The sequence below is a fragment of the Heteronotia binoei genome, chromosome 21 (assembly GCF_032191835.1).
Source record: "Heteronotia binoei isolate CCM8104 ecotype False Entrance Well chromosome 21, APGP_CSIRO_Hbin_v1, whole genome shotgun sequence".
Lineage (NCBI taxonomy): Eukaryota > Metazoa > Chordata > Lepidosauria > Squamata > Gekkonidae > Heteronotia > Heteronotia binoei.
Genome location: NC_083243.1, coordinates 22,933,767 through 22,960,580, shown reverse-complemented (window position 1 = coordinate 22,960,580; position 26,814 = coordinate 22,933,767). Strand labels below are relative to the sequence as shown.

Here is a 26,814-nt window from a genome sequence, read left to right as displayed (position 1 = left end):
TTTCCATCTCTCCCTCTATCCTCCATCCCCCTCTATTTGCCTTCCCGTCCCTCCCCCCCAATCTATTTCTTGCCTGCCTTCCCGCTTTCCTCCCTCCCTCCCAGCTGACTTCATGTCTTGCGGCTCTCAAACATCTGACATTTTATTCTGTGTGGCTCTTACATTAAGCGAATTTGGCCACCCTTGGTGTAGGCTAACACAATGTTCATAGAAATATTTTTTTTTCTGGGTAAGGGCTGGCCTACATTCTGCATGCATGCACATCCTTCCACAAATCTGGGATGCTCATCATCGCAAGCACTGGTTCCTTATGGGCCCCAGGCTGTCCGTGAAATTGCCGTGGAATCCTACATCGTCTTTCACGGGGGTTGTTTTGTAGATAAATAGGCGGTGGAGCTTATTAGCCTAACTCATTAGCACATGCCGCCCCCCGCACCACCCAAAGGAAGAAAGGAGAGCCTTGGGCAAGCGAGGCCTGTTTGGGTTGGCTAGAGATCCAGCCAGTCCAAGCAGGCCTCACTCACCTGAGGCTCTCCTCGGTTGCCACCCCCCAGTCAAAAGGCCAGCAAGCCACCCACCACCCAAAACCACATAAGAAGTGGAGAGAGGGTGGCGGAGGCTTCTCCAGGGGTTAATGAGGGCGGCCGGGGGCATGGCAAAGCCCCTGGCGGCTGGCTGGCTGCCCACTCTCCTAATCCAGGGATTGTTATGCAGCTGCACTTACTATTCAATGGACAAGGTAGACGGGGAGGAAGAGGGGGAACCGTCAGAAAGGTTCAGGAGCTGCACTCCTGTGAGCTCCTGCTGAATTCAAGGCCTGGTCTTTCATATAAATGAGGGGGTGTCTCTTGCACCATACGTTTGAGGCCATATGAAGTTCCAGGTTGAAAGGAGATGCTAACATGTTTAAACTACTAGAAACAGACAGAAAAGTCTGACGTCAGTTCCCCTGGGTCGGACTCAAAAGAGAAGGTTTACAGAGTTCATGTTAGAGGTGGCGGATGGTTATAAGGAAGAGCTAGATTCGAATCCCTTAGCAACATAGTGACCAACAAGATTTTTGGGGTATGAGATATGTTCCCAGCAAATGGAGCCTTGACTCTCAAAAGCTTCTCTCCTCTCCCCCCCCCCCATAAAAAAAATTCTTGTTGCTCTCTAAGTTGCTGCTGGACTCGGATCTAGCTGCAGACCATCACAGCTGCCCTCTGAAACTAGGTTATAGGGAAGGTGTCAGTTTCCTGAGTACGCAAGTTAGAAGTGAAGAGGAATCTAGAGAAACGAGATTTCACATACCATAGACTAGGGATGGCCAAACTATGGCTCAGGAGCCACACGTGGCTCTTTCACGCATATTGTGTGGGTCTCGAAGCCCTCACCGCCCCACTGGCCAGCTTGGAGAAGGCATTTATCTCTTTAAATCACTTTTCCGAGCCAAGCCAGCTGGCAGCTTGGAGGATGCATTTAAAGTTAAAGTTGCTTTCTTTCCAGTTCTCCCTTCACCCCATCTATTTGACTTCCTTCCTTCCTTCTGTCCTGTCCTGTGACTCTCAAACGTCTGCTGTTTATTCTGTGTGGCTCTTGCATTAAGCAAGTTTGGCCACCCCTGCCATAGACTACTTATGCATAAAGGCTCTTATAAGCGGGTTGTAGAAACTAGGGTTTCAGTAACATTGGAATATGGATTTCTAAATCACATAACAGGGTACTTTCAACAGGATATTTCATCCCCGGGGGCTATAAATGCACTTTGGCAGCGTGCTCTGAGCGTAAGACTATGGAGTGCTCTTTTTTAAGAAACCAAGAACCGATAAACCAGCCTTAATGTTCTGACGTTGTTATTTGCTGCTTCCTGGCAGGCGACCAGCTTCTGAGTGCCACGGTATTTTTTGACAATATCAAGTATGAAGACGCGCTCAAGATTTTGCAGTATTCCGAGCCGTACAAAGTACAGTTCAGCCTTAAACGAAAGCTCAGTGGGAAGGAGGATCTGGAAACAATGCGTTCTGCGACGCTCTCCAAAAAGGAAAAATTAAGCCAGGTAATGTGTAATCATGAAGCAATACTTCGGGTTGAGCTGTGAGTCACGGGAGTAGGGGTGGAATTCTAGCAGGAGCTCCTTTGCATATTAGGCCACACTTGATGTAGCCAATCCTCCAAGAGCTTACAAAAAAGAGCCTTGTAAGCTCTTGGAGGATTGGCTACATCAGGGGGTGTGGCCTAATATGCAAAGGAACTCCTGCTAGAATTCCACCCCTGCATGGAAGGATGCATGGGGAAGTGCAGTCAGAGGGAATGTGGCATCTGAGGCGGGGGTTATATATATTGGAGACCAAGTCCTATGAAAAAAGGTTGAAGGAGCTGGGTATGTTTAGCCTGGAGAGGAGACAACAGAGAGGTGATACGATCACCATCTTCAAGTACTCTAAGAGCTGTCACATAGAGGATGGTGTGGAGAGGTTGCCCCAGAAGGTCAGACCAGAACCCAACGGGTTGAGATTAAATCAAGAGAGTTTTCAGCTAAACATTAGGAAGAACTTCTTCAGAGCAGTTCCTCAGTGAAACAGCTTCCTTGGGTTCTCCTTCTTTGCAGGTTTTCAAACAGAAGCTAGGTGGCCATCTGACAGCAATGCTGATCCTGTGAACTGAGGCAGATCATGGGAAGGAGGGCAGGAAGGGCTGCATCAGTGCTTAGTTCTTGTGGCCCCTTCTTACATGCCCAAGGAAATGCTGATCACCACTTTGGGGGCAGGAAGCAATTTTCTCCCGGCCAGTTGGTCCGAGGATCTTGGAGGGTTTTTTGTTTTGTTTTGCCACCTTTTGGACATGGGGCAAGGGGGGGAGGGTAATTTGTGAATTTCCTGCATTGTGCAGGGAATGGATTAGATCAGAGGTCCCCAACGCCCGGGCCATGTATCGGTACTGGTCCTTGGCCTGTTAGCAACTGGGCCATGAGTTGTATTATTATTTCATGACATATTACAATGTAGTAATAAGAAGAAGATGACAACATTGGATTTATATACTGCCCTGCACTCTGAATTTCAGAGTCTCAGAGCAGCTCACAATCTCCTTTCCCTTCCTCCCTCACAACAGACACGCTGTGAGGTAAGTGGAGTTGAGAGAGCTCTCCCCAGAATCTGCCCTTTCAAGGACAGCTCTGCGAAAGCTATGGCTGACCCAAGGCCATTCCAGCAGCTGCAAGTGGAGGAGTGGGAAACTGAACCCGGTTCTCCCAGATAAGAGTCCGCACACTTCACCACCACACCAAACTAACAGATATAAAGTGCACAATTTTATCATCCCAACACCATCACACACACCCGGTCTGTGGAAAAATTGTCTTCCACAAAACCAGTCCCTGGTGACAAAAAAGGTTGGGGACCACAGGAGTAGATGACCCTGGAAGTCCCTTCCAACTCTGTGATTCTGTGATCCCTGTAGTTTGCAGTCCAGCTGTAACTACAGGAGAACTCCAAGTCCCACCTGGTGTCAGACATTGAACGTTGAAATAAACTTAGATCACTTTGTTTCAAAATTAATCCGTTTATTCAAGAACTAGTGGTCTGGGTACAAGCAGATTGAGTTTGATGCATTCCAGGGTTACTCTTGGATTTTTGTAGAGGCAGATAACATAACAAAGAATTCATTCTCACACCCTGAGAGACAGTTGTCTGTTCCCACATTCTGTTATCTCTTTCCCAGGAAGGCTCCCCACTGTTTACCTTGAGGCTGGCTAGCTTCAAAGGCTTGGGGAGTCTCTAGATGCCAAGTGAGAAATTCCTTCTCTGGGATTTACAACTTTCCCTCTTCGTTTGAAATGCACAGTACAGTCTCATGGTTAGTAATAGCAAACAAGATGGCGTTAGTTAGGTCAATAGGCTATAAGTGAGTTAAAGCAGGTACAATGTCTGACACCTGGAGGTTGGTAACCCTACTTTTAACATTACAACCAATGATGTTAGCTGAATCGCACCGTAACTTGTGCAATCAGTTGGCAATGCCTTTTGTGCAAAATCTAAAGATCCTGTGAGGGTAGTATCCATAGTTAGTGGTGAAACTTTCCAATTAGATGGGGGTAAATCTCAAACTCTTGCTGTGAGCAAAGATTCTCGCATGATCATTATGTCTCACTAGTGCTACAGTTTCTTGCAATATTGCATTGCAAGTAGATATGAAACCTAGGGCACTTTCCAGTTTGGTGTAGTGGTTAAGTGTGCGGACTCTTATCTGGGAGAACCGGGTTTGATTCCCCACTCCTCCACTTGCACCTGCTGGCATGGCCTTGGGTCAGCCATAGCTCTGGCAGAGGTTGTCCTTGAAAGGGCAGCTGCTGGGAGAGCCCTCTCCAGCCCCACCCACCTCACAGGGTGACTGTTGTGGGGGAGGAAGGTAAAGGAGATTGTGAGCCGCTCTGAGACTCTTCGGAGTGGAGAGCGGGATATAAATCCAATATCTTCATCTACGTCACAGGGTATCTTCATCTACCTCATAGGGTGTCTGTTGTGTGTGTGTGGGGAAGGTAAAGGAGATTGTGAACCGCTCTGAGACTCTTCGGAGTGGAGGGCAGGATATAAATCCAATATCTTCATCTACCTCACAGGGTGTCTGTTGTGGGGGAGGAAGGTAAAGGAGATTGTGAGCCGCTCTGAGACTCTTCGGAGTGGAGGGCGGGATATAAATCCAATATCTTCTTCTTCTTCACAGGCCCTGAACAATGCCCTTTCAGTCCACTATGGGCGCACTTTAGAACTCGATTTTACCATTTCATACAGTAAAATAAAGAGCCCCATGGTGCAGAGTAGTAAAGCTGCAGTACTGCAGTCGGAGCCCTCCACTCACGACCTGAGTTCGATCCCAGCGGAAGCTGGTTCAGGTAGCCGGCCCAAGGTTGACTCAGCCTTCTGAGGTTGGTAAAATGAGTACCCAGCTCACTGCGGGGGGAGTGTAGATGACTGGGGAAGGCAATGGCAAGCCACCCCGTAAAAAGTCTGCCAAGAAAACGTCGTGAAAGCAACGTCACTCCAGAGTTGGAAACGACTGGTGCTTGCACAGGGGACTACCTTTACCTTTACAGTAAAATTCAGTTGTAAAGTGTACTGTAAGTGAATCGGAAGTGTACTATTCAGTGTGTGTGACAGTTCTACTAGGCTTCTAGAATGAGTTGCTCCAAAAAAGTGAACAGTCCTGCCACTGCATTCCAAATGAAGCTCAGAATAATTGTGTTGTAGACAGAATGATAATACAGGAACCAAATGTAATGTAAAGCTATCTGTGAGCTGGGTTATTCTCTGGGTCATCATTGAATAGACACCTGAAACCAGGGGTCGTTTTGTAGAAAAATAGGTGGTGGAGCTCGTTAGCATAACTCATTAGCATATTCTGTCCCCCCCCCCACCAGCCAAAAGCAACCTAACGCAAGAAAAGAGAGCCAGGAGCAAGTGAGGCCTGCTTGGGATGGCTAGACATCCAGCCAGCCCAAGCAGGCTTCGCTCACCTGGGGCTTTCCTTGGCCACCCCCCTCCCCCCGCAGTCTAAGGGCCAGCGAGCCACCTGCCACCCAAAATCACATAAGAAGTGGAGAAAGGGTGGCATGGGCTTCTCCAGGGGTTAATGTGGAGGGGGGGTTGGCTGGCTGCCTGCTCTCCTAATCCAGGGATTGTTATGCAGCTGCACCTATTCAATGGACAAAGTAGGTGGGGAGGAGGAGGGGGAACCCTCAGAAAGGTTCGGGAACTGCGCTCGTGTGAGCTCCTGTGAGCACCATCGGCCTGCCTGAAACACATAAAAAAGAGGGTGGAAAATGATAGCTTTACTTACTCAGCCTCAAATGAGAAGTCGGTAAGTAATTCAAAGGCTCAGGCTACTTCCACGTGGCTACCTTGACCACCTTTCTATTCCTTTAAATTTCTGCCTCACAACAGAGTATATACTAGAGGCGTTGCACATAGGGTCCTGTGGGAAAAAACAGTTGCATGGAAAGTATTATGAGTAACAGCATGTGATACTGTATAAGCCATTACAGTTCAGTTACAATTCCAATTCACTCTCTTCCAGGGAAAAGAAATCATGGAAGTATCAGAAAAGACGACCACAGAAGAAGACAAAGCCAATTTGATTGTAAAACAAAGAGTAGGAAGACAAAAACGACCAAAGAAGGATAGACTCTCCTGGCCAAAATTCCAGTCCATCAAAGGTAAAAAGATTTTGGGACACAGAAGATCGCGTAGCACATCTGATGCATATGAGCATGCTATTCCAGATGTTTCTCCAACGAGCACCGACACTGAATTCCCACCAGAAGAAATACATGCTAAGGTTAAAAAAGGAAGCCAAAAGAGACTAAAATTCCCTAGCATTGGATTCAAGATGTACAGAACAAAGCAAGAAACAGAAGAGAAGTCTAAATTGGAAGAAAAAGTATTCACAGAGTATGAATATGGCACCACAGAGAAACCCTCGGAAACCCTAACACTAGAAGATTCTACCTCTTGGGCACAGGATAAGAAAACAAAAGAACACTCTGAGGCAAAAGAAGATGCAAAAGAACCAATTTATGAACTGACTTCCCACACAAAAAAGTGCCCTGAAGTTGAAATCACTATTAAAAAACCAAAGGAAAAGAAACAAAAATCAAGAGGAACGTCAAAACCAGAGTCTACAATTATAACATCACAGATACCACCTTCTACATTAGAAATAAAAGATTCACCAACAAAGCAACCATCATTTCCAAAGATTCGAAAAAAGAAACAGAAGGCATCTATCGAAAAGGTACAAAGCAAAACAACAGAAGATTATGACCAAACTAAAAAAGACATGGAAATAGAACTTAAGGGTGCCTCACTTGGATTAACATACCAAATGGAACGAGACACTGAAATCACAGTACCACCTCATGAAGTTAACATCACAACAGGGATGGTCTCTGATCTCAACGCTCCAGACCTTCAACTTCAGGCACCATCAGCGGATATAACACTTGATAGCAGTCAGGCAAAATTGGAAAGTTCAGATACAAAGTTCAAAATGCCTAAGTTCCAGATGCCAAAGTTTGGGATTTCCTTTCCCAAAGGGAAAATAGCTTTTGAAGGGGATCTCACTGTACCTCCAATAGAGGCTGAGTTCCCAAAATCAGAACTAAAAGGTGAAATCACAGTGCCATCTGTCGAGGCAGGCAGTAAGGTACCAGGAACACAGATTGAGGCCCCAAGTGCAGAAGTGGAGGTTAGTGAGAAAGGCAAATTGAAAATGGCAGAGGTTAAGATGCCAAGTGTCAAAATGCCAAAAATGAAGAGCCCCCAGGTGGGCATCACTTCGTTGAAAGTCGAAGGAGATGTAATCCCTCCCAAACTTGAAGCTGAATTTCGAGAAGATGAAAGTTCTATCAAGTTGCCTGAAGATGAAGGCAGCATTGAGGGAGGTGGGATGAAGATACATATGCCAAAATTCAAGATGCCCAGCATGGGCTTCTCCAAACCAGACATCAAAGACCCCAAAGTTGACGTAGACCTCAGCGCACCAAAAGCTGACGTCAGACTTCCTTCTGCTGATCTCAGCATCTCCAAGCCCAAACGAAAACCGGGAGAGCTTGCAGCAGACATCAGCCTCTCTGCACCTGAGGTAAAGATCCCAACAGGCGAAACCACCTTGGAACTGAAAGCCCCAGACCTCCAGCTGGAGGCACCATCGGCTGAGATAGCCATGGAAGGTGGTGAGCTGAAGCTTGAGGGCGTGGATGGGAAGTTCAAAATGCCTAAGTTCCAGATGCCAAAGTTTGGGATTTCCCTTCCCAAAGGAAAAGCCTCTGTTGAGGGGGATATCACCATACCTTCCGCAGAGGTGGAGATCCCGAAAGGAGAACTGAAAGGAGAAGTTACAGTGCCGTCTATCGAGGCGGGCGTTAAAGTATCAGGACCCCAGATTGAGGCTCCGAGTATGGAAGTGGAGATTGGTGACAAGGGCAAAATGAAAATGCCAGATGTCAAGATGCCAAGTGTCAAAATGCCCAAAATGAAAGGCCCCCAGATGGACGTCACCCTGTCAAAGGTGGAGGGAGACGTATCCCTCCCCAAAGTTGAACTGCCAGAAGGCGATGTCTCTGTCAAGATGCCTGAGGCTGAAGGCAGCACTGAAGGAGGAGGGATGAAGATACACATGCCAAAATTCAAGATGCCCAGCATGGGCTTCTCCAAACCAGACATCAAAGGCCCCAAAGTTGACACAGATCTCAGCGCACCCAAGGCTGACGTCAGGCTTCCTTCTGCTGACATCAGCATCTCCAAGCCCAAACTGAAAACAGGAGAGCTTGCAGTGGAAATCAGCCTCTCTGCACCTGAGGTAAAGATCCCAACAGGCGAGGCCTCCTTGGAACTGAAGGCCCCAGACGTCCAACTGGAGGCACCATCAGTGGATATAGCCATGAAAGGTGGCGAGCCAAAGCTTGAGGGCGTAGATGGGAAGTTCAAAATGCCTAAGTTCCAGATGCCAAAGTTTGGGATTTCCCTTCCCAAAGGGAAAGCCGCTGTCGAGGGAGGTATCACAATACCTTCCGCAGAGGTGGAGATCCCCAAAACAGAACTGAAAGGAGAAGTCACAGTGCCATCTGCTGAGGCGGGCATTAAAGTATCAGAACCCCAGATTGAGGCTCCAAGCATAGAAGTGGAGATTGGTGACAAAGGCAAAATGAAAATGCCAGACGTCAAGATGCCAAGTGTCAAACTGCCCAAAATCAAAGGCCCCCAAATGGACGTCACCCTATCGAAGGTCGAGGGAGACGTGTCCCTCCCCAAAGTTGAAGCTGAACTGCCAGAAGGCGATGTCTCTGTCAAGTTGCCTGAGGCTGAAGGCAGCATTGAGGGAGGTGGAATGAAGATACATATGCCAAAATTCAAGATGCCCAGCATGGGCTTCTCCAAACCAGACATCAAAGGCCCCAAACTTGACATAGACCTCAGCGCACCCAAGGCTGACGTCAGGATTCCTTCTGCTGAACTCAGCATCTCCAAGCCCGAACTAAAACCGGGAGAGATTGCAGTGGACATCAGCCTCTCCGCACCTGAGGTAAAGATCCCAACAGACGAGGCTTCCTTGGAACTGAAAGCCCCAGACCTCCAATTGGAGGCAGCATCAGCAGATATAGCCATGAAAGATGGTGAGGCAAAGCTTGAGGGCGTGGATGGGAAGTTCAAAATGCCTAAGTTCCAGATGCCAAAGTTTGGGATTTCCCTTCCCAAAGGGAAAACCGCAGCAGAGGGGAGTATCACCATACCTTCCGCAGAAGTGGAGATCCCCAAAGCAGAAGTAAAAGGAGAAATCACAGTGCCGTCTATTGAGACGGGCATTAAAGTATCAGGACCCCAGATTGAGGCTCAGAGCATGGAAGTGGAAATTGGTGACAAGGGCAAAATGAAAATGCCAGACGTCAAGATGCCAAGTGTCAAACTGCCCAAAATCAAGAGTCCCCAGATGGACGTCACCCTTTCGAAGGTCGAGGGAGACGTGTCCCTCCCCAAACTTGAAGCTGAACTGCCAGAAGGCGATATCTCTGTCAAGTTGCCTGAGGCTGAAGGCAGCATTGAAGGAGGAGGGATGAAGATACACATGCCAAAATTCAAGATGCCCAGCATGGGCTTCTCCAAACCAGATATCAAAGGCCCCAAAGTCGACGTAGACCTCAGCACACCCAAGGCTGACATCAGGCTTCCTTCTGCTGAACTCAGCATCTCCAAGCCCAAACTGAAAACAGGAGAGCTTGCATCGGACATCAGCCTCTCTGCACCTGAGGTAAAAATCCCAACAGGTGAGGCCTCCTTGGAACTGAAGGCCCCAGACCTCCAACTGGAGGCACCATCGGTAGATATGGCCATGAAAGGTGGCGAGCCAAAGCTTGAGGGCGTGGATGGGAAGTTCAAAATGCCTAAGTTCCAGATGCCAAAGTTTGGGATTTCCCTTCCCAAAGGGAAAGCCGCTGTCGAGGGAGGTATCACAATACCTTCCACGGAGGTGGAGATCCCCAAAACAGAACTGAAAGGAGAAGTCATAGTGCCATCTGCCGAGGCGGGCATTAAAGTATCAGGACCCCAGATTGAGGCTCCAAGCATAGAAATGGAGATTGGTGAGAAGGGCAAAATGAAAATGCCAGACGTCAAGATGCCAAGTGTCAAACTGCCCAAAATGAAGGGTCCTCAGGTAGACGTCACTGTGTCCAAGGTGGAGGGAGACGTGTCCCTCCCCAAAGTTGAAGCTGAACTGCCAGAAGGCGATATCTCTGTCAAGTTGCCTGAGGCTGAAGGCAGCATTGAGGGAGGTGGGATGAAGATGCATATGCCAAAATTCAAGATGCCCAGCATGGGCTTCTCAAAACCAGACATCAAAGGCCCAAAAGTGGACATAGACATCAGTGCACCAAAAGCTGACGTCAGACTTCCTTCTGCTGACCTCAGCATCTCCAAGCCCGAACAAAAACTGGGAGAGCTTGCAGCGGACATCAGCCTCTCCGCACCTGAGGTAAAGATCCCAACAGGCGAAACCACCTTGGAACTGAAAGCCCCAGACCTCCAACTGGAGACACCATCAGCTGAGATAGCCATGGAAGGTGGTGAGCTGAAGCTTGAGGGCGTGGATGGGAAGTTCAAAATGCCTAAGTTCCAGATGCCAAAGTTTGGGATTTCCCTTCCCAAAGGAAAAGCCTCTGTTGAGGGGGATATCACCGTACCTTCCGCAGAGGTGGAGATCCCGAAAGGAGAACTGAAAGGAGAAGTTACAGTGCCGTCTATCGAGGCGGGCGTTAAAGTATCAGGACCCCAGATTGAGGCTCCGAGTATGGAAGTGGAGATTGGTGACAAGGGCAAAATGAAAATGCCAGACGTCAAGATGCCAAGTGTCAAAATGCCCGAAATGAAGGGCCCCCAGATGGACGTCACCCTGTCAAAGGTGGAGGGAGACGTGTCCCTCCCCAAAGTTGACCTGTCAGAAGGAGATGTCTCTGCCAAAATGACAGAAGTAGAAGGCAGCATCGAAGGAGGTGGGATGAGGATACACATGCCAAAATTCAAGATGCCCAGCATGGGCTTCTCCAAACCAGACATCAAAGGCCCCAAAGTTGGCGTAGACCTCACTGCACCGACGGCTGATGTCAGGCTTCCTTCTGCTGACGTCAGCATCTCCAAGCCTGAACTGAAAACTGGTGAGCTTGTCACTGACATCAACCTTTCCGCACCTGAGGTAAAGATCCCAACTAGTGAGGCCTCCTTGGAACTGAAAGCCCCAGACCTCCAAATGGAGGCACCATTGGCTGAGATGAAAGGTGGCGACGTGAAGCTTGAAGGTGTGGATGGGAAGTTCAAAATGCCTAAGTTCCAGATGCCAAAATTTGGGATTTCCATTCCCAAAGGCAAAGCTGCTGTCGAGGGAGATATCACTATATCTTCCCCAGAAGTGGAGATCCCCAAAGCAGAACTGAAAGGAGATGTCACAGTGCCGTCTATTGAGGCGGGCATTAAAGTTTTAGGACCCCAGATTGAGGCCCCGAGCATGGAAGTGGAGGTTGGTGACAAGGGCAAAATGAAAATGCCAGACATCAAGATGCCAAGTGTCAAACTGTCCAAAATCAAGGGCCCCCTTATGGACGTCACCCTGTCGAAGGTCGAAGGAGACGTGTCTCTTCCCAAAGTTGAAGCTGAACTGCCAGAAGGCAAAGTCTCTCCCAAGATGCCCGAAGTAGAAGGCAGCATCGAAGGCAGTGGGATGAAGATACACATGCCGAAATTCAAGATGCCCAGCATGGGCTTCTCCAAACCAGACATCAAAGGCCCCAAAGTTGACGTAGACCTCAGTGCACCCAAGGCTGACGTCAAGCTTCCTTCTGCTGACCTCAGCCTCACCAAGCCTGAACTGAAAATGGGAGAGCTTGCAGCGGATATCAGCCTGTCTGCACCAGAGGTAAAGATCCCAACAGATGAGGTCTCCTTGGAACTGAAGGCCCCTGACATCCAACTGGAGGCACCATCGGCTGTAATAGCCATGGAAGGTGGCGAGCCAAAGCTTGAGGGCATGGATGGGAAGTTCAAAATGCCTAAGTTCCAGATGCCAAAGTTTGGGATTTCCCTTCCCAAAGCCAAAGCCGCTGTCGAGGGAGATGTCACCATACCTTCCCCAGAGGTGGAGATCCCCAAGGCAGAACTGAAAGGAGAAGTCACAGTTCCATCTGTCGAGGCGGGCATTAAAGTATCAGGAACCCAGATTGAGGCCCAAAGCATGGAACTGGAGGTTGGTGGAAAGGGCAAGATGAAAATGCCAGACATCAAGATGCCAAGTGTCAAACTGCCCAAAATGAAGAGCCCCCAGGTGGACGTCACCCTTTCGAAGGTAGAGGGAGACGTGTCCTTACCCCAAGTTGAAGCTGAACTGCCAAAAGGTGAAGTTTCCCCCAAGATGACAGAAGTAGAAGGCAGCATTGAAGGAGGTGGGATGAGGATACACATGCCAAAATTCAAGATGCCCAGCATGGGCTTCTCCAAACCAGACATCAAAAGCCCCAAATTTGACGTAGACCTCACTGCACCGACGGCTGATGTCAGGCTTCCTTCTGCTGACGTCAGCATCTCCAAGCCTGAACTGAAAACTGGTGAGCTTGTCGCTGACATCAACTTTTCCGCACCTGAGGTAAAGATCCCAACTAGTGAGGCCTCCTTGGAACTGAAAGCCCCAGACCTCCAAATGGAGGCACCATTGGCTGAGATGAAAGGTGGCGACGTGAAGCTTGAAGGTGTGGATGGGAAGTTCAAAATGCCTAAGTTCCAGATGCCAAAATTTGGGATTTCCATTCCCAAAGGCAAAGCTGCTGTCGAGGGAGATATCACTATACCTTCCCCAGAAGTGGAGATCCCCAAAGCAGAACTGAAAGGAGAAGTCGTAGTGCCATCTGTCGAGGCGGGCATTAAAGTATCAGGACCCCAGATTGAGGCTCCAAGCATAGAAGTGGAGGTTGGTGACAAGGGCAAAATGAAAATGCCAGACATCAAGATGCCAAGTGTCAAACTGCCCAAAATCAAGGGTCCCCTGATGGAAGTCACCCTGTCGAAGGACGAGGGAGACGTGTCCCTTCCCAAAGTTGAAGCTGAACTGCCAGAAGGCAAAGTCTCTCCCAAGATGCCCGAAGTAGAAGGCAGCATCGAAGGAGGTGGGATGAAGATACACATGCCAAAATTCAAGATGCCCAGCATGGGCTTCTCCAAACCAGACAGCAAAGGCCCCAAAGTTGACATAGACCTCAGTGCACCCAAGGCTGACGTCAAACTTCCTTCTGCTGACGTCAGCCTCTCCAAGCCCGAGCTGAAAACAGGAGAGCTTGCAGCAGATATCAGCCTCTCTGCACCAGAGGTAAAGATCCCAACAGGCGAGGCCTCCTTGGAACTGAAAGCCCCAGACCTCCAGCTGGAGGCACCATTGGCTGAGATGAAATGTGGTGACGTGAAGCTTGAAGGTGTGGATGGGAAGTTCAAAATGCCTAAGTTCCAGATGCCAAAGTTTGGGATTTCCCTTCCCAAAGGCAAAGCTGCTGTCGAGGGAGATATCACTATACCTTCCCCAGAAGTGGAGATCCCCAAAGCAGAACTGAAAGGAGATGTCACAGTGCCGTCTATTGAGGCGGGCATTAAAGTTTTAGGACCCCAGATTGATGCCCCGAGCATGGAAGTGGAGGTTGGTGACAAGGGCAAAATGAAAATGCCAGACATCAAGATGCCAAGTGTCAAACTGCCCAAAATCAAGGGTCCCCTGATGGAAGTTACCCTGTCGAAGGTCGAGGGAGACATGTCCCTTCCCAAAGTTGAAGCTGAACTGCCAGAAGGCAAAGTCCCTCCCAAGATGCCTGAAGTAGAAGGCAGCATCGAAGGAGGTGGGATGAAGATACACATGCCAAAATTCAAGATGCCCAGCATGGGCTTCTCCAAACTGGACATCAAAGGCCCCAAAGTTGACGTAGACCTCAGTGCACCCAAGGCTGATGTCAGGCTTCCTTCTGCTGACCTCAGCATCTCCAAGCCTGAACTGAAAACAGGAGAGCTGGAAGCGGACATCAGCCTCTTCGCACCTGAGGCAAAGATCCCAACAGGCGAAACCACCTTGGAACTGAAAGCCCCAGACCTCCAACTGGAGGCACCATCGGCAGAGATAGCCATGAAAAGTGGTGAGGTGAAACTTGAGGGAATGGATGGAAAGTTCAAAATGCCTAAGTTCCAGATGCCAAAGTTTGGGATTTCCCTTCCCAAAGGGAAAACCGACGTCGAGGGAGGTATCACCATACCTTCCCAAGAGGTGGAGATCTCCAAAGCAGAACTGAAAGGAGTTGTCACAGTTCCATCTGTCGAGGCTGACATTAAGGTATCAGGAACCCAGATTGAGGCCCCGAGAATGGATGTGGAGATTGGTGAGAAGGGCAAAATGAAAATGCCAGACGTCAAGATGCCAAGTCTCAAACTGCCCAAAATCAAGAGCCCCCAGGTAGACGTCACTGTGTCCAAGGTGGAGGGAGTTGTGTCCCTCCCCAAAGTTGAAGCCGAACTACCAGAAGGCGATGTCTCTGTCAAGATGCCTAAGGCTGAAGGCAGCATTGAGGGAGGTGGGATGAAGGTACATATGCCAAAATTCAAGATGCCCAGCATGGGCTTCTCCAAACCAGACATCAAAGGCCCCAAAGCCGAAGTAGACATCAGCACACCCAAGACTGACGTCAAGCTTCCTTCTGCTGACATCAGCATCTCCAAGCCCGAACTGAAAACAGGAGAGCTTGCAGCGGACATCAGCCTCTCTGCACCTGAGGTTAAGATCCCAACAGGCGAGGCCTCCTTGGACCTGAAGGCCGCAGACATCCAACTGGATGCACCATTGGCTGAGATAGCTGTGGATGGGAAGTTCAAAATGCCTAAGTTCCAGATGCCAAAGTTTGGGATTTCCCTTCCCAAAGGGAAAGCCGCTGTCGAGGGAGGTATCACAATACCTTCCGCAGAGGTGGAGATCCCCAAAGCAGAACTGAAAGGAGATGTCACAGTGCCGTCTCTCGAGGCAGGCGTTACAGTATCAGGACCCCAGATTGAGGCCCCAAGCGTGGAGGTTGGTGAGAAGGGCAGAATGAAAATGCCAGACGTCAAGATGCCAAGTGTCAAACTGCCCAAAATGAAGGGTCCTCAGGTAGATGTCACTGGGTCCAAGGTGGAGGGAGACGTGTCCTTTCCCAAAGTTGAAGCCAAACAGCCAGAAGGCGATGTCTCTGTCAAGATGCCTAAGGCTGAAGGCAGCATTGAGGGAGGTGGGATGAAGGTACATATGCCAGAATTCAAGATGCCCAGCATGGGCTTCTCCAAACCAGACATCAAAGGCCCCAAAGCCGAAGTAGACCTCAGCACACCCAAGACTGACGTCAAGCTTCCTTCTGCTGACATCAGCATCTCCAAGCCCGAACTTAAAACAGGAGAGCTTACAGCGGACATCAGCCTCTCCGCACCTGAGGTTAAGATCCCAACAGGCGAGGCCTCCTTGGACCTGAAGGCCCCAGACCTCCAACTGGAGGCACCAAAGGCTGAGATAGCTGTGGATGGGAAGTTCAAAATGCCTAAGTTCCAGATGCCAAAGTTTGGGATTTCCCTTCCCAAAGGGAAAGCCGCTGTCGAGGGAGGTATCACCATACCTTCCGCAGAGGCGGAGATCCCCAAAGCAGAACTGAAGGGAGAAGTCACAGTGCCGTCCGTCGAGGCGGGCATTAAAGTATCAGGACCCCAGATTGAGGCTCCAAGCATAGAAGTGGGGATTGATGAGAAGGGCAGAATGAAAATGCCAGACGTCAAGATGCCAAGTGCCAAACTGCCCAAAATCAAGGGCCCCCAGGTAGATGTCACTGGGTCCAAGGTGGAGGGAGACGTGCCCTTTCCCAGAGTTGAAACTGAACTTCCAGAAGGTGATGTCTCTGTCAAGATGCCTAAGACTAAAGGCAGCATTGAGGGAGGTGGGATGAAGGTACATATGCCGAAATTCAAAATGCCCAGCATGGGCTTCTCCAAACCAGACATCAAAGGCCCCAAAGTCGACATAGACCTCAGCACATCCAAGGCTGACGTCCAGCTTACATCTGCTGACATCAGCATCCCCAAGCCCGAATTCAAAACAGGAGAGCTTGCAGCGGACATCGGCCTCTCTGCACCTGAGGTTAAGATCCCAACAGGCGAGACCTCCTTGGACCTGAAGGCCCCAGACTTCCAACTTGAGGCACCATCGGCTGAGATAGCCCTGGAAGGCGGCGAGGCGAAGCTTGAGGGTGTGGATGAGAAGTTCAAAATGCCTAAGTTCCAGATGCCAAAATTTGGGATTTCCCTTCCCAAAGGGAAAACCGATGTCGAGGGAGGTATCACCATACCTTCCACAGAGTTGGAGATCCCCAAAGCAGAACTGAAGGGAGAAGTCACAGTGCCGTCTGTCGAGGCAGGCATTACACTATCAAGACCCCAGATTGAGGCCCCAAGCGTGGAAGTGGAGGTTGGTGAGAAGGTCAGAATGAAAACGCCAGATGTCAAGATGCCAAGTGTCAAACTGCCCAAAATCAAGTGCCCCCAGGTAGACGTCACTGTGTCTAAAGTGGACGGAGACGTGTCCTTTCCCAAAGTTGAAACCAAACTGCCAGAAGGCGATGTCTCTGTCAAGATGCCTAAGGCTGAAGGCAGCATTGAGGGAGGTGGGATGAAGGTACATATGCCAAAATTCAAGATGCCCAGCATGGGCTTCTCCAAACCAGACATCAAAGGCCCCAAAGTCGATGTAGACCTCAGCACATCCAAGGCTGACATCAAGTTTCCATCTGCTGACATCAGCATCTCCAAGCCCGAATTAAAAACAGGAGAGCTTGCAGCGGACATCAACCTCTCCGCACCTGAGGTTAAGATCCCAACAGACGAGGCCACCTTGGACCTGAAGGCCCCAGACCTCCAACTGGATGCACCATCGGCTGAGATAGCTGTGGATGGGAAGTTCAAAATGCCTAAGTTCCAGATGCCAAAGTTTGGGATTTCCCTTCCCAAAGGGAAAGCCTCTGTCGAGGGAGGTCTCACAATACCTTCCGCAGAGGTGGAGATCCCCAAAGCAGAACTGAAGGGAGAAGTCACAGTGCCATCCGTCGAGGCAGGTGTTACACTATCAAGACCCCAGATTGAGGCCCCAAGCAAGGAAGTGGAGGTTGGTGAGAAGGGCAGAATGAAAATGCCAGATGTCAAGATGCCAAGTGTCAAACTGCCCAAAATCAAGGGCCCCCAGGTAGACGTCACTGTGTCCATGGTGGAGGGTGACATGTCCCTCCCCAAAGTTGAAGCCGAACTACCAGAAGGCGATGTCTCTGTCAAGATGCCTAAGGCTGAAGGCAGCATTGAGGGAGGTGGGATGAAGGTACATATGCCAAAATTCAAGATGCCCAGCATGGGCTTCTCCAAACCAGACATCAAAGGTCCCAAAGCCGACGTAGACCTCAGCACACCCAAGGCTGATGTCAAGCTTCCATCTGCTGACCTCAGCATCTCCAAACCCGAATTGAAAACAGGAGAGCTTGCAGCGGACATCAGCCTCTCTGCACCTGAGGTTAAGATCCCAACAGGCGAGGCCTCTTTGGACCTGAAGGCCCCAGACCTCCAACTGGAGGCACCATCGACTGAGATAGCTATGGATGGGAAGTTCAAAATGCCTAAGTTCCAGATGCCTAAGTTTGGGATTTCCCTTCCCAAAGGGAAGACGTCTGTCAAGGGGGATATCACTGTACCTTCCGCAGAGGTGGAGATCCCCAAAGCAGAACTGAAAGGAGATGTTACAGTGCCGTCTGTCGAGGCGGGCATTACGATATCAGGACCCCAGATTGAGGCCCCGAGTGTGGAAGTGGATGTTGGTGAGAAGGGCAGAATGAAAATGCCAGATGTCAAGATGCCAAGTGTCAAACTGCCCAAAATCAAGGGCCCCCAGGTGGATGTCAGCATGTCCAAGATTGAGGGAGACATTTCCCTTCCCAAAGTTGAAGCTGAACTTCCAGAAGGTGGTGTCTCCATCAAGATTCCTGAGGCTGAAGGCAGCATTGAGGGAGGTGGGATGAAAATACATATGCCAAAATTCAAGATGCCCAGCATGGGCTTCTCCAAAACAGACGTCAAAGGTCCCAAAGTTGACGTAGATGTCAGTGCACCCAAGGCTGACATCAGCATCTCCAAGCCCGAACTGAAAACGGGAGAGCTTGCAGCGGACATCAGCCTCTCAACACCTGAGGTAAAGATCCCAACAGGTGAGGCCTCCTTGAAACTGAAAGCCTCAGAACTCCAACTGGAGGCATCATCGGCTGAGATAGCCATGGAAGGCGGCGAGGTGAAGCTTGAGGGCGTGGATGGGAAGCTCAAAATGCCGAAGTTCCAGATGCCAAAGTTTGGGATTTCCCTTCCCAAAGGGAAAGTCTCTGTCAAGGGGGATATCTCAGTACCTTCCGCAGAGGTGGAGATCTCGAAAGCAGAACTGAAAAGAGATGTCACAGTGCCGTCTGTCGAAGCGGGCGTTACTGTAACAGAACCCCAAATTGAGGCCCCAAGTGTGGAAGTGGAGGTTGGCGAGAAGAGCAAAATGAACATGCCAGACGTTAAGATGCCAAGTGTCAAACTGCCCAAAATCAAGGGTCCCCAGGTAGACGTCACTATGTCCAAGGTGAAGGGGGATGTTTCCATTCCAAGAGTTGAAGCCGAACTTCCAGAAGGTGGTGTCTCCATCAAGATTCCTGAGGCTGAAGGCAGCATTGAGGGAGGTGGGATGAAGATACATATGCCAAAATTCAAGATGCCCAGCATGGGCTTTTCCAAACCAGACATCAAAGGCCCCAAAGTTGACGTAGACCTCAGCACACCCAAGTTTGACATCAAACTTCCATCTGCTGACCTCAGCATCTCCAAGCCCGAATTGAAAACGGGAGACCTCGCAGCGGATATCAGCCTCTCTGCACCTGTTAAGATCCCAACAGGCGAGGCCTCCTTGGACGTGAAGGCCCCAGACCTCCAACTGGAGGCACCATCAACTGAGATAGCCCTGGAAGGCGGAGAGGCGAAGCTTGAGGGTGTGGATGGGAAGTTCAAAATGCCGAAGTTCCAGATGCCAAAGTTTGGGATTTCCCTTCCCAAAGGGAAAGCCTCTGTCAAAGGGGATATCACCGTTCCTTCCACTGAGGTGGAGATTCCCAAGGCAGAACTGAAAGGAGATGTCATAGTGCCATCTGTCCAGACGGGCGTTACGGTATCAGGACCCCAGACTGAAGCCTTGAGCATGGAAGTGGAGGTTGGTGAGAAGGGCAAAATGAAAATGCCAGACATCAAGATGCCAAGTGTCAAAATGCCCAAAATCAAGGGCCCCCAGATGGACGTCACCATGTCCAAGGTGGAGGGAGATGTGTCCCTTCCCAAAGTTGAAGCCGAACTGCCAGAAGGCGATGTTTCCGTCAATATTTCTGAGGCTGAAGGCAGCATTGAGGGAGGTGGGATGAAAATACATATGCCAAAATTCAAGATGCCCAGCATGGGCTTCTCCAAACCAGACATAAAAGGCCCCAAAGTCGACATAGACCTCAGCACACCCAAGTTTGACGTCAAACTTCCATCTGCTGACCTCAGCATCTCCAAGCCCGAATTGAAAACGGGAGACCTCGCAGCGGATATCAGCCTCTCTGCACCTGAGGTTAAGATCCCAACAGGCGAGGCCTCCTTGGACCTGAAGGCCCCAGACCTCCAACTGGAGGCACCATCAACTGAGATAGCCCTGGAAGGCGGCGAGGCGAAGCTTGAGGGTGTGGATGGGAAGTTCAAAATGCCAAAGTTCCAGATGCCAAAGTTTGGGATTTCCCTTCCCAAAGGGAAAGCCTCTGTCAAAGGGGATATCACCATTCCTTCCACTGAGATGGAGATTCCCAAAGCAGAACTGAAAAGTGAAGTCACAGTGCCGTCTGTTGAGACGGGCATTAAAGTATCAGGATCCCAGATTGAGGCCCCAAGCGTGGAAGTGGAGGTTGACGTGAAGGCTCCAGAAATTAGCACTGAAAGTATTTCTGGTGACACTCAGTTTAGTACTGCAGAAATAACTGTTGACGGCTCTAAGGGGAAAATTAAGATGCCAAAATTTCACATGCCAAAGTTTGGATTATCACGTACTAAAGATAAAATATTAGAAAGTAAAGTTGGCACATCTAAAGCTGAGATTGATATACCTGGCATAGATGCTGATGTAGAAATCTTGAACATTCGAACAATTGAAGCCCCTAAGATAGAGTCAGATGTTTCAGAACTGAAAATGCATTCCTCACCAGAGAAAGTGATCCAGCAACAAAAAACCAACATTCAGATATCAGGTATAGATGTTTCCCTTCCCTCTGTAGATGCTTCGGTTCCTGTGACAGAAGCTGTCACCCAGGGTACAGACTTGGATATCAAAAGTTTAAAAATGGAAACCATTGAAAAGGAACCATCAGAAAGAGAAAGCAAGTTCAAGATGCCAAAATTCAAACTACCATCATTTAACTGGTCTCCAAAAAAAGAAGCAAGCTTTTCCGGTCATGTTGATGCAGACTGGGAAGACCCCTCGCTAATAATTTCAACAAGTGAGAAAGAACCGGAATTAACCCTTACTGTAGAAGAAATCGAAGACGAGGTTATTGAAGCGGACAGTCATGTTTTAAGTGATAAAGACAGTGAAAGGAGTAAAATTAGACGGCCACAGTTCAGCATGCCAAAATTATCCCTTCCTAAAATGAAGAGTCATAAAGGGGAAATGTCTGTGTCTCAGCTGGAAACTGACATTCAAGTGATTGAGCAAGGAGATAGATCAGTACAGATCCCAGAGACAGAAATCAGCGGAGAGAGTGCTAAAAAAAGTATTAAAATGCCCAAAGTTAAACTCCCGAGCCTAGAGCTTTCCAAACCTGAAATTAAAGCTCCAAAGGTTGATATGGAAGTCAGCTTACCTAAAAGTGATGCTCAGCTTGTTACATCTGATTCTAGTATTTCAAAACCAGAAGTAAAATTAGGGGATACTGGTGCTGATGTTAGCATAGCAGCCTCTGAAATTAAGGGATCCATGGCAGAGGAACTGGAAGGCCCAGAAATAAAAATTGAAGGACAGTCTGCTGAAATATCAGTAGATGGGGCTGAGATTAAAATTGAAGGTGTAGAAGGAAAGATGAAAAAGCCCAAATTCCAAATGCCCAAGTTTGGAATTTCATTTTCTAAAGGAAGAGTTCCTGACGCTGAGGTTACTTTACCATCAATGGAGGCAGAGGTTCCCCAACTGAAGACAACAACAGATATTGCTGATATTGCAGTAGAAGCCTCAACACTTGAAGCTGATTATGCTGTAGCTGGTGGAGAAACGATAGTTGTGGATGAAAAAATAAGGATTCCTCCAATTTCTAAAGTTGTCACAAAGGCTCCCACACTGGACGTAAAGCTCCCATCAGTTGGGGTTTCTATGCCACTATCAGAAAAAGACATTCAGAATTTAGAAGCCCTTTCTAAGGAAGACAAACCAGAAGGAGATTTAAAGACTGGAGTTTTAGAGACAGAAGAGAAAGAAGGACACTTCAGAATGCCAAAATTCAAATTGCCGTCATTTAGTCGGTCTCCTAAAAAAGAAGCAAGTCTCAAAACAGACGTAAAAGAACCTTTGGAAGAACCTAAAGCAACATTGCCAGAGGATACGGATTCAGAACTTACAGTAGTGCCATCAGAAGATCAAGGGGTCCAGATGGACCTTGATGCTGAGATGTCTTCCAAAAAAGGCCAGGTGAAAAGGCCTCATTTTGCCATGCCCAAAATCTCTCTCTCTAAACCAAAGTTACCTAAATCACAGGTCGGTCTGTCAAAAGCAGACAAAGATATAACTGAAGAAAGAGAAGGAGAGGCAGTACAAATACCAGATATAGAAAGCAGTTGTACTACCAGAGAAGAAGGAACCGAAATAAGCATTGAAATGCCAAAAGGAAAACCAAAACTAGAAATCAAAACTCCCAAAATAGATATAGACTCTAAAGTACCTACACTTGATATGAAAGCTCCTACGACTGGCCGTTCATCTGAGCTGAAGAGTTCGCAGAGAGGATTTGAAGGAACGTCAGGTGAAACTGATATGGATAGCGCAGGTGGGGAAGGTGATGGCTTAGAAATTAAACTACCAAAACTCCGGATGCCAAAGTTTGGAATCTCAGTTCCTGAAGGGGAAGTGCCTGAGATTGCCATACCAGTTATGAAAGCTGAAGGTTCCAAACTACAAACCATAGAGGGACTTGGTGGAGAAGCTCCAGTCTTAGAAGTTCAAGCTGAGACTACTGATGTTGAAATGAAGGGTCCCTCTGTGAAAACTGGTGTGCCACCAATGCTCACAGCTGAAACCAAGGCATCTGACACTTCTGCATATAGCCTTAGTGAGAAGGATATAGATGTACAAGGAGAACACGAAATTCAAACAGAGGGATCTCAGGGCTGGTTTAAAATGCCGAAGTTCAGAATGCCTTCTTTCGGCCGGTCATCTGTAAAGGGGAAAAAAGGAGATGCTGAGGATGAAAGTGGCGTTGGGAAGGCTCTCACTGCTGAGATGCAGGTTGAAATAAAGACTCCTGAAACTGTGGCACAGTCTCTCCAGGTGGACACTGAGTCATCTTCTGTGAAGGACAGTTTAGAAGGCCAAGTCACATTTCCTCAGGGGGCGATTCCAGAAGGTGGTGTTTCAATACAGAAAGAAGGGAGTGCTGACATTGGCCTGTTGGCAGGCAAAGGCAGACTTCTGCAACCTTCAGGAAAAATGGATATTAAATTAAGTGCGGAGGGGAGTAAAACATACGCCGAAGCAGTTAAACATGGTGCTGAAGAACAACTACAGAAACGTCAATTTTCAGGCCCTAGAGATGAGCTCTGCAGTTCAGAAATAAGCGTACCTAAAGTAGACACGACGCTTCTGAAATGTGATATGGCACTTCAACACAAAGCCAAGCCTGACGATGCGCCATCTGTGGAGTATTCTATCGAAACAAAGAGGCTAGACATGAGAACTGATGCAGCAGCATCCACTGAGATTACTGTGGATGGAACAGAAAGAAGTATTGACATTGCTGGTCCAAAAGAAGAGGTTGTTGTGGAAAGCCGAGATGCAGAAGCAAAAACTGAGAAGATGGCGAGCCAAACAAAATCACCAAAAAAGGACATTCAAGGAAAAGAAAGCATGTTCAAAATGCCAAAGTTCAGTGTGCCTTCATTTGGATGGTCAACCTCAAAGAGCGCCACCCACATTGCTGAAGATACACCTAACCTGGAAGAGGCAGAGGCCGCCCTGCCAGAAGTTAAAATGGATGTTTCGATCACCGATGAAGACTTTGAAATAATAGAGTTGCCAATCGAAGGTTTTGAAAAGGACGCTTCTGCAGAAGTTGAGGTGAAAGCAGAAGAAAGAGACAAATCAAGTAAAACAAAAGCATCTAAATTCAAGATGCCAAAGTTTGGTAGTCTGCGTTCCAAATCACGGGGCTCAGAAGTTCACGCTGATCCACCAAAAGTGGAAGGTGAGGTGTCGCTAGCTAAAACAGAAGGAGGGACAGCAGAAACCCAGATTCAAACGGCAGAAGGGTCTGCTGACCTAAAAAGTACAAAACCGGATACTGCAGACAAGGAATCTGAGGACTCAGAGCTAAGTTTCCATATTCCAAAATTAAAAATGCCCAAATTCACACACAGCACATCCATAGCTGAAGGACAAGTTTTGACTTTAGAAGGAACAACAGATAGGAAGTGTGCAGATACCGATGGTGCAGCTCTTCTGGAAGTCAGGACTAAAGTTCTCGAAGAGAAAGCAGACCAGACAGGTTATGATATCCAGAAATCAAAAGTCAGGATTACAACATTGTCTGAACCTGCAATTCAGAGAACTAAGGTGGAGAGCAAAATGTCATCTAAAGAGACTATGTTTGCAGAGACTGCAGTACGCATACAGAGGCCAGTGGAATTTAGCAGTGGTTTTCCTAAAGAGCAGATAGAAACCACGGGTGGCACTATCCATAAGTCAATAGCTAAAATTACAACACTGACTGGACCAGATATTCAGACAACGCAACTTGAGATTAAACTCCCATCTGCAGATTCCTTCACTCCGGATGCATCAGTGCATGCCCAAGGACCTTGTGGTGAGAGCAAAGAAACGACGATAAAAGGTACATCAGTGCTTGGCTATGGTGACAGTCAACGTCAGGAGACGTTCTCCACTCAGATAGTGAGAGAATCGGAGATTCCACCCTCAGAGATCAAAACTGCAACCTATGGTTTTTCTCTGCTTAAACTGAAGATGCAGGAACCACACTTGAGCGTAGGTGTACCAGTCGAATGTTCTTCTACAGAAGATGTGAACGAAACGTTTGAGAGTAAAGATCTACAGCCTAAGGTGTCAGACAAAAGTTCAGGAATAGCAGCGCAGAAGATTGTCTTTCATGGATTTAAAGTATCTGACAAGGGCCCAGGTATAGCTGGTGATTTCACCGAAGAAGCATCTTCCACCACAACCTTGACAAAACTGGAACCATTTGCTGCTGGAGTACAGTCTTCTGGTGAATTTGCAGACAGTGGTTCTGATATACCGTCAAAAGAGGTATCTGTTTCTGCTGTGTCTCAAGATAAGGAAGCAACGAAACCTTCTGAACCCGGAGAAGAGTCCACAGAACAAAAAGAAAAATCTGATAATTCTTCAGGCAGGTTTAAATTCTGGTTTCCAAGTATCGGGTTTACTTCCTCCATTGATGACACAACTGCAGATTCCAAAACCGAAGACCAATCGTCATCTCTCGAAGATGTGCAGCGCAAAGACCCGTCTGCAGCTGACAGTGACTCTGCTAAGCAAACCGGGTGGTTCAGATTTCCCAAGTTAGGTTTTTCATCTCCCACAAAAAAAATTAAGGAAGCTGACAAAGACGAAGAAGAGATGGATCCGAAAGAGAGGAAGCCTCAGGGTGAAGAAAGTCCAACAGAAAAAACAGAAATGTTTTTTGATGCCCAGGAAAGTTTACCAACAAAAGAGATAGTTGCAGAGACAGAAAAGGTCTCAGGGACCACACCCTTGGAAGCCATTGTTTCATCTTCAGCAAGAACCGAACTGATATTGCTAGAGAAAGAGAAAGCTACATCTCAAAGCATTCCTGAAAAGCCATCAAAATGAATGGGCTGCTCCTCAGCATTCAGTCAGACATGGAGAAATAATGATGATGGAAAAACTTTTAAAAACAACCAAAATATTACCTTCTTTCCAGCAAAAAAGAAAAAGAAAAGAATATTGTCTAAATGCTTAAAAATGATCAAAGAAATGCATTATCCTACAGTAACATTTTCAAGATCATGACATTTATTGCATGGGAGATATGTATCTAAAAAAGCCAACCAAACTACTGATGAAGGGTGTTTGTAGTTTTAATGAAGCCCACAGATATCTTTTCTGCTAATGTGCTCAAAAATGTTTTTTCTTCAGGCCAATTTAGTGGAACAATGAGAGAAGACCATAAACATGAAAATTTAAGAAACACAGCAATGATTTTGTTCTCAATTATTTGCGGAAAAAAGTAGGAAGCTAATGCTGGGAGAATTTTTTTAAAAAATTTCTTTTTTAGATTTTATTTTTTTAACTGTATTTCTGCTGCTATCTTATGAAAAATATATATATTTTCATTATCTTAGAGAGCAATAGGTTCATTCCGGGATCATCTTAAAACAACACAGACCAAACGTAAAATAATAATGTAGATATCACAATGCTTATTCCTTTCCAGTTTGGAAGTAGGGTAACATTTTGCCTCTTCTTTTAAAAAGCTCAGCATCTATGTCAGGGAAAGAGATACATATAGACGGATTTTCAGCATTATCAGTTGTCTACAGCTCAATTAAAACGAAGTATTAAGAACAGAAAAGCAATTTATAACTCAGTCCTAAACATTTACACCAACTATGTATGATTTCCTGCAATAGTTATATTGTAATGCCATTCTTAGTGGTGGTGTGCTGGCAGAACTGTGAATATAACCCAGCCAGAGCACTTTTAAATGCCAGGAGACAATATCTGATGTCTGCTTCAGAAATTACTTTTTATTATCAACAACCTGAATCACCCAAATTTTGAGAGCTGTGTCAGTGTGACTTTTAGAGAGCTTTAGGTGTGCCAGTTCATATCAGGGTCTTCTGCATCAGGGTACCTGGGAGTCGTATGAAAATTCTTACCTGTGGTCGTGCCTGGCCATTCAACCGATGGTATGTTGCGTTTGTGCATCTACTGTATTGTGTGGGAACCTGGCTTTTGCAATGCTATTTCAAAGGCTGCTTCACAGCTTTGCAGTAGAACGTCAAAGAGTGGAATCCTATACGGGGCAAGTTAATTTACATAGCCTGCTGGCCACTGGCTGACAGCTGATGCAAGAAAGTTTTCCTTCCGGCTAGCATACCGCCAGGTTTTTTACTAAGCAGGCTCCTAGTTCTAGAGTAAACCGAAGGGGGGGGGTTGCAGAAAAGACCCAGCAGGAACTCATTTGCATATTAGGCCACACCCCCTGACATCACCATTGTTTCACGCAGTGCTTTTTGTAGAAAACAGCCCAGCAAGAACTCATTTGCATATTAGGCCACACCCTATGACATCAAGCGAGCCAGAACTGCATTCCTGTGCAGTCCTGCTAAAAAAAAAAATTACTGGAGTAAACACAGGATGAATTACAGGTGGATGACAAATGATCTTACCACAATGCACAATCTA

General features: G+C 47.7%; 1 protein-coding gene across 1 annotated transcript in view; it reads left to right on the top strand.

The window, feature by feature from the left end:
- Positions 1–25,236, top strand: part of AHNAK2 (AHNAK nucleoprotein 2) — a 31,088-nt gene extending 5,852 nt beyond the window's left edge. The window contains exons 3-5 of the mRNA XM_060261582.1: positions 1,857–2,038; positions 6,055–10,879; positions 11,006–25,236. Coding sequence (XP_060117565.1) covers positions 1,857–2,038; positions 6,055–10,879; positions 11,006–25,236 — 19,238 coding nt within the window. The remainder of the gene's footprint in view (positions 1–1,856; positions 2,039–6,054; positions 10,880–11,005) is intronic.
- Positions 25,237–26,814: the final 1,578 nt, after the last annotated feature.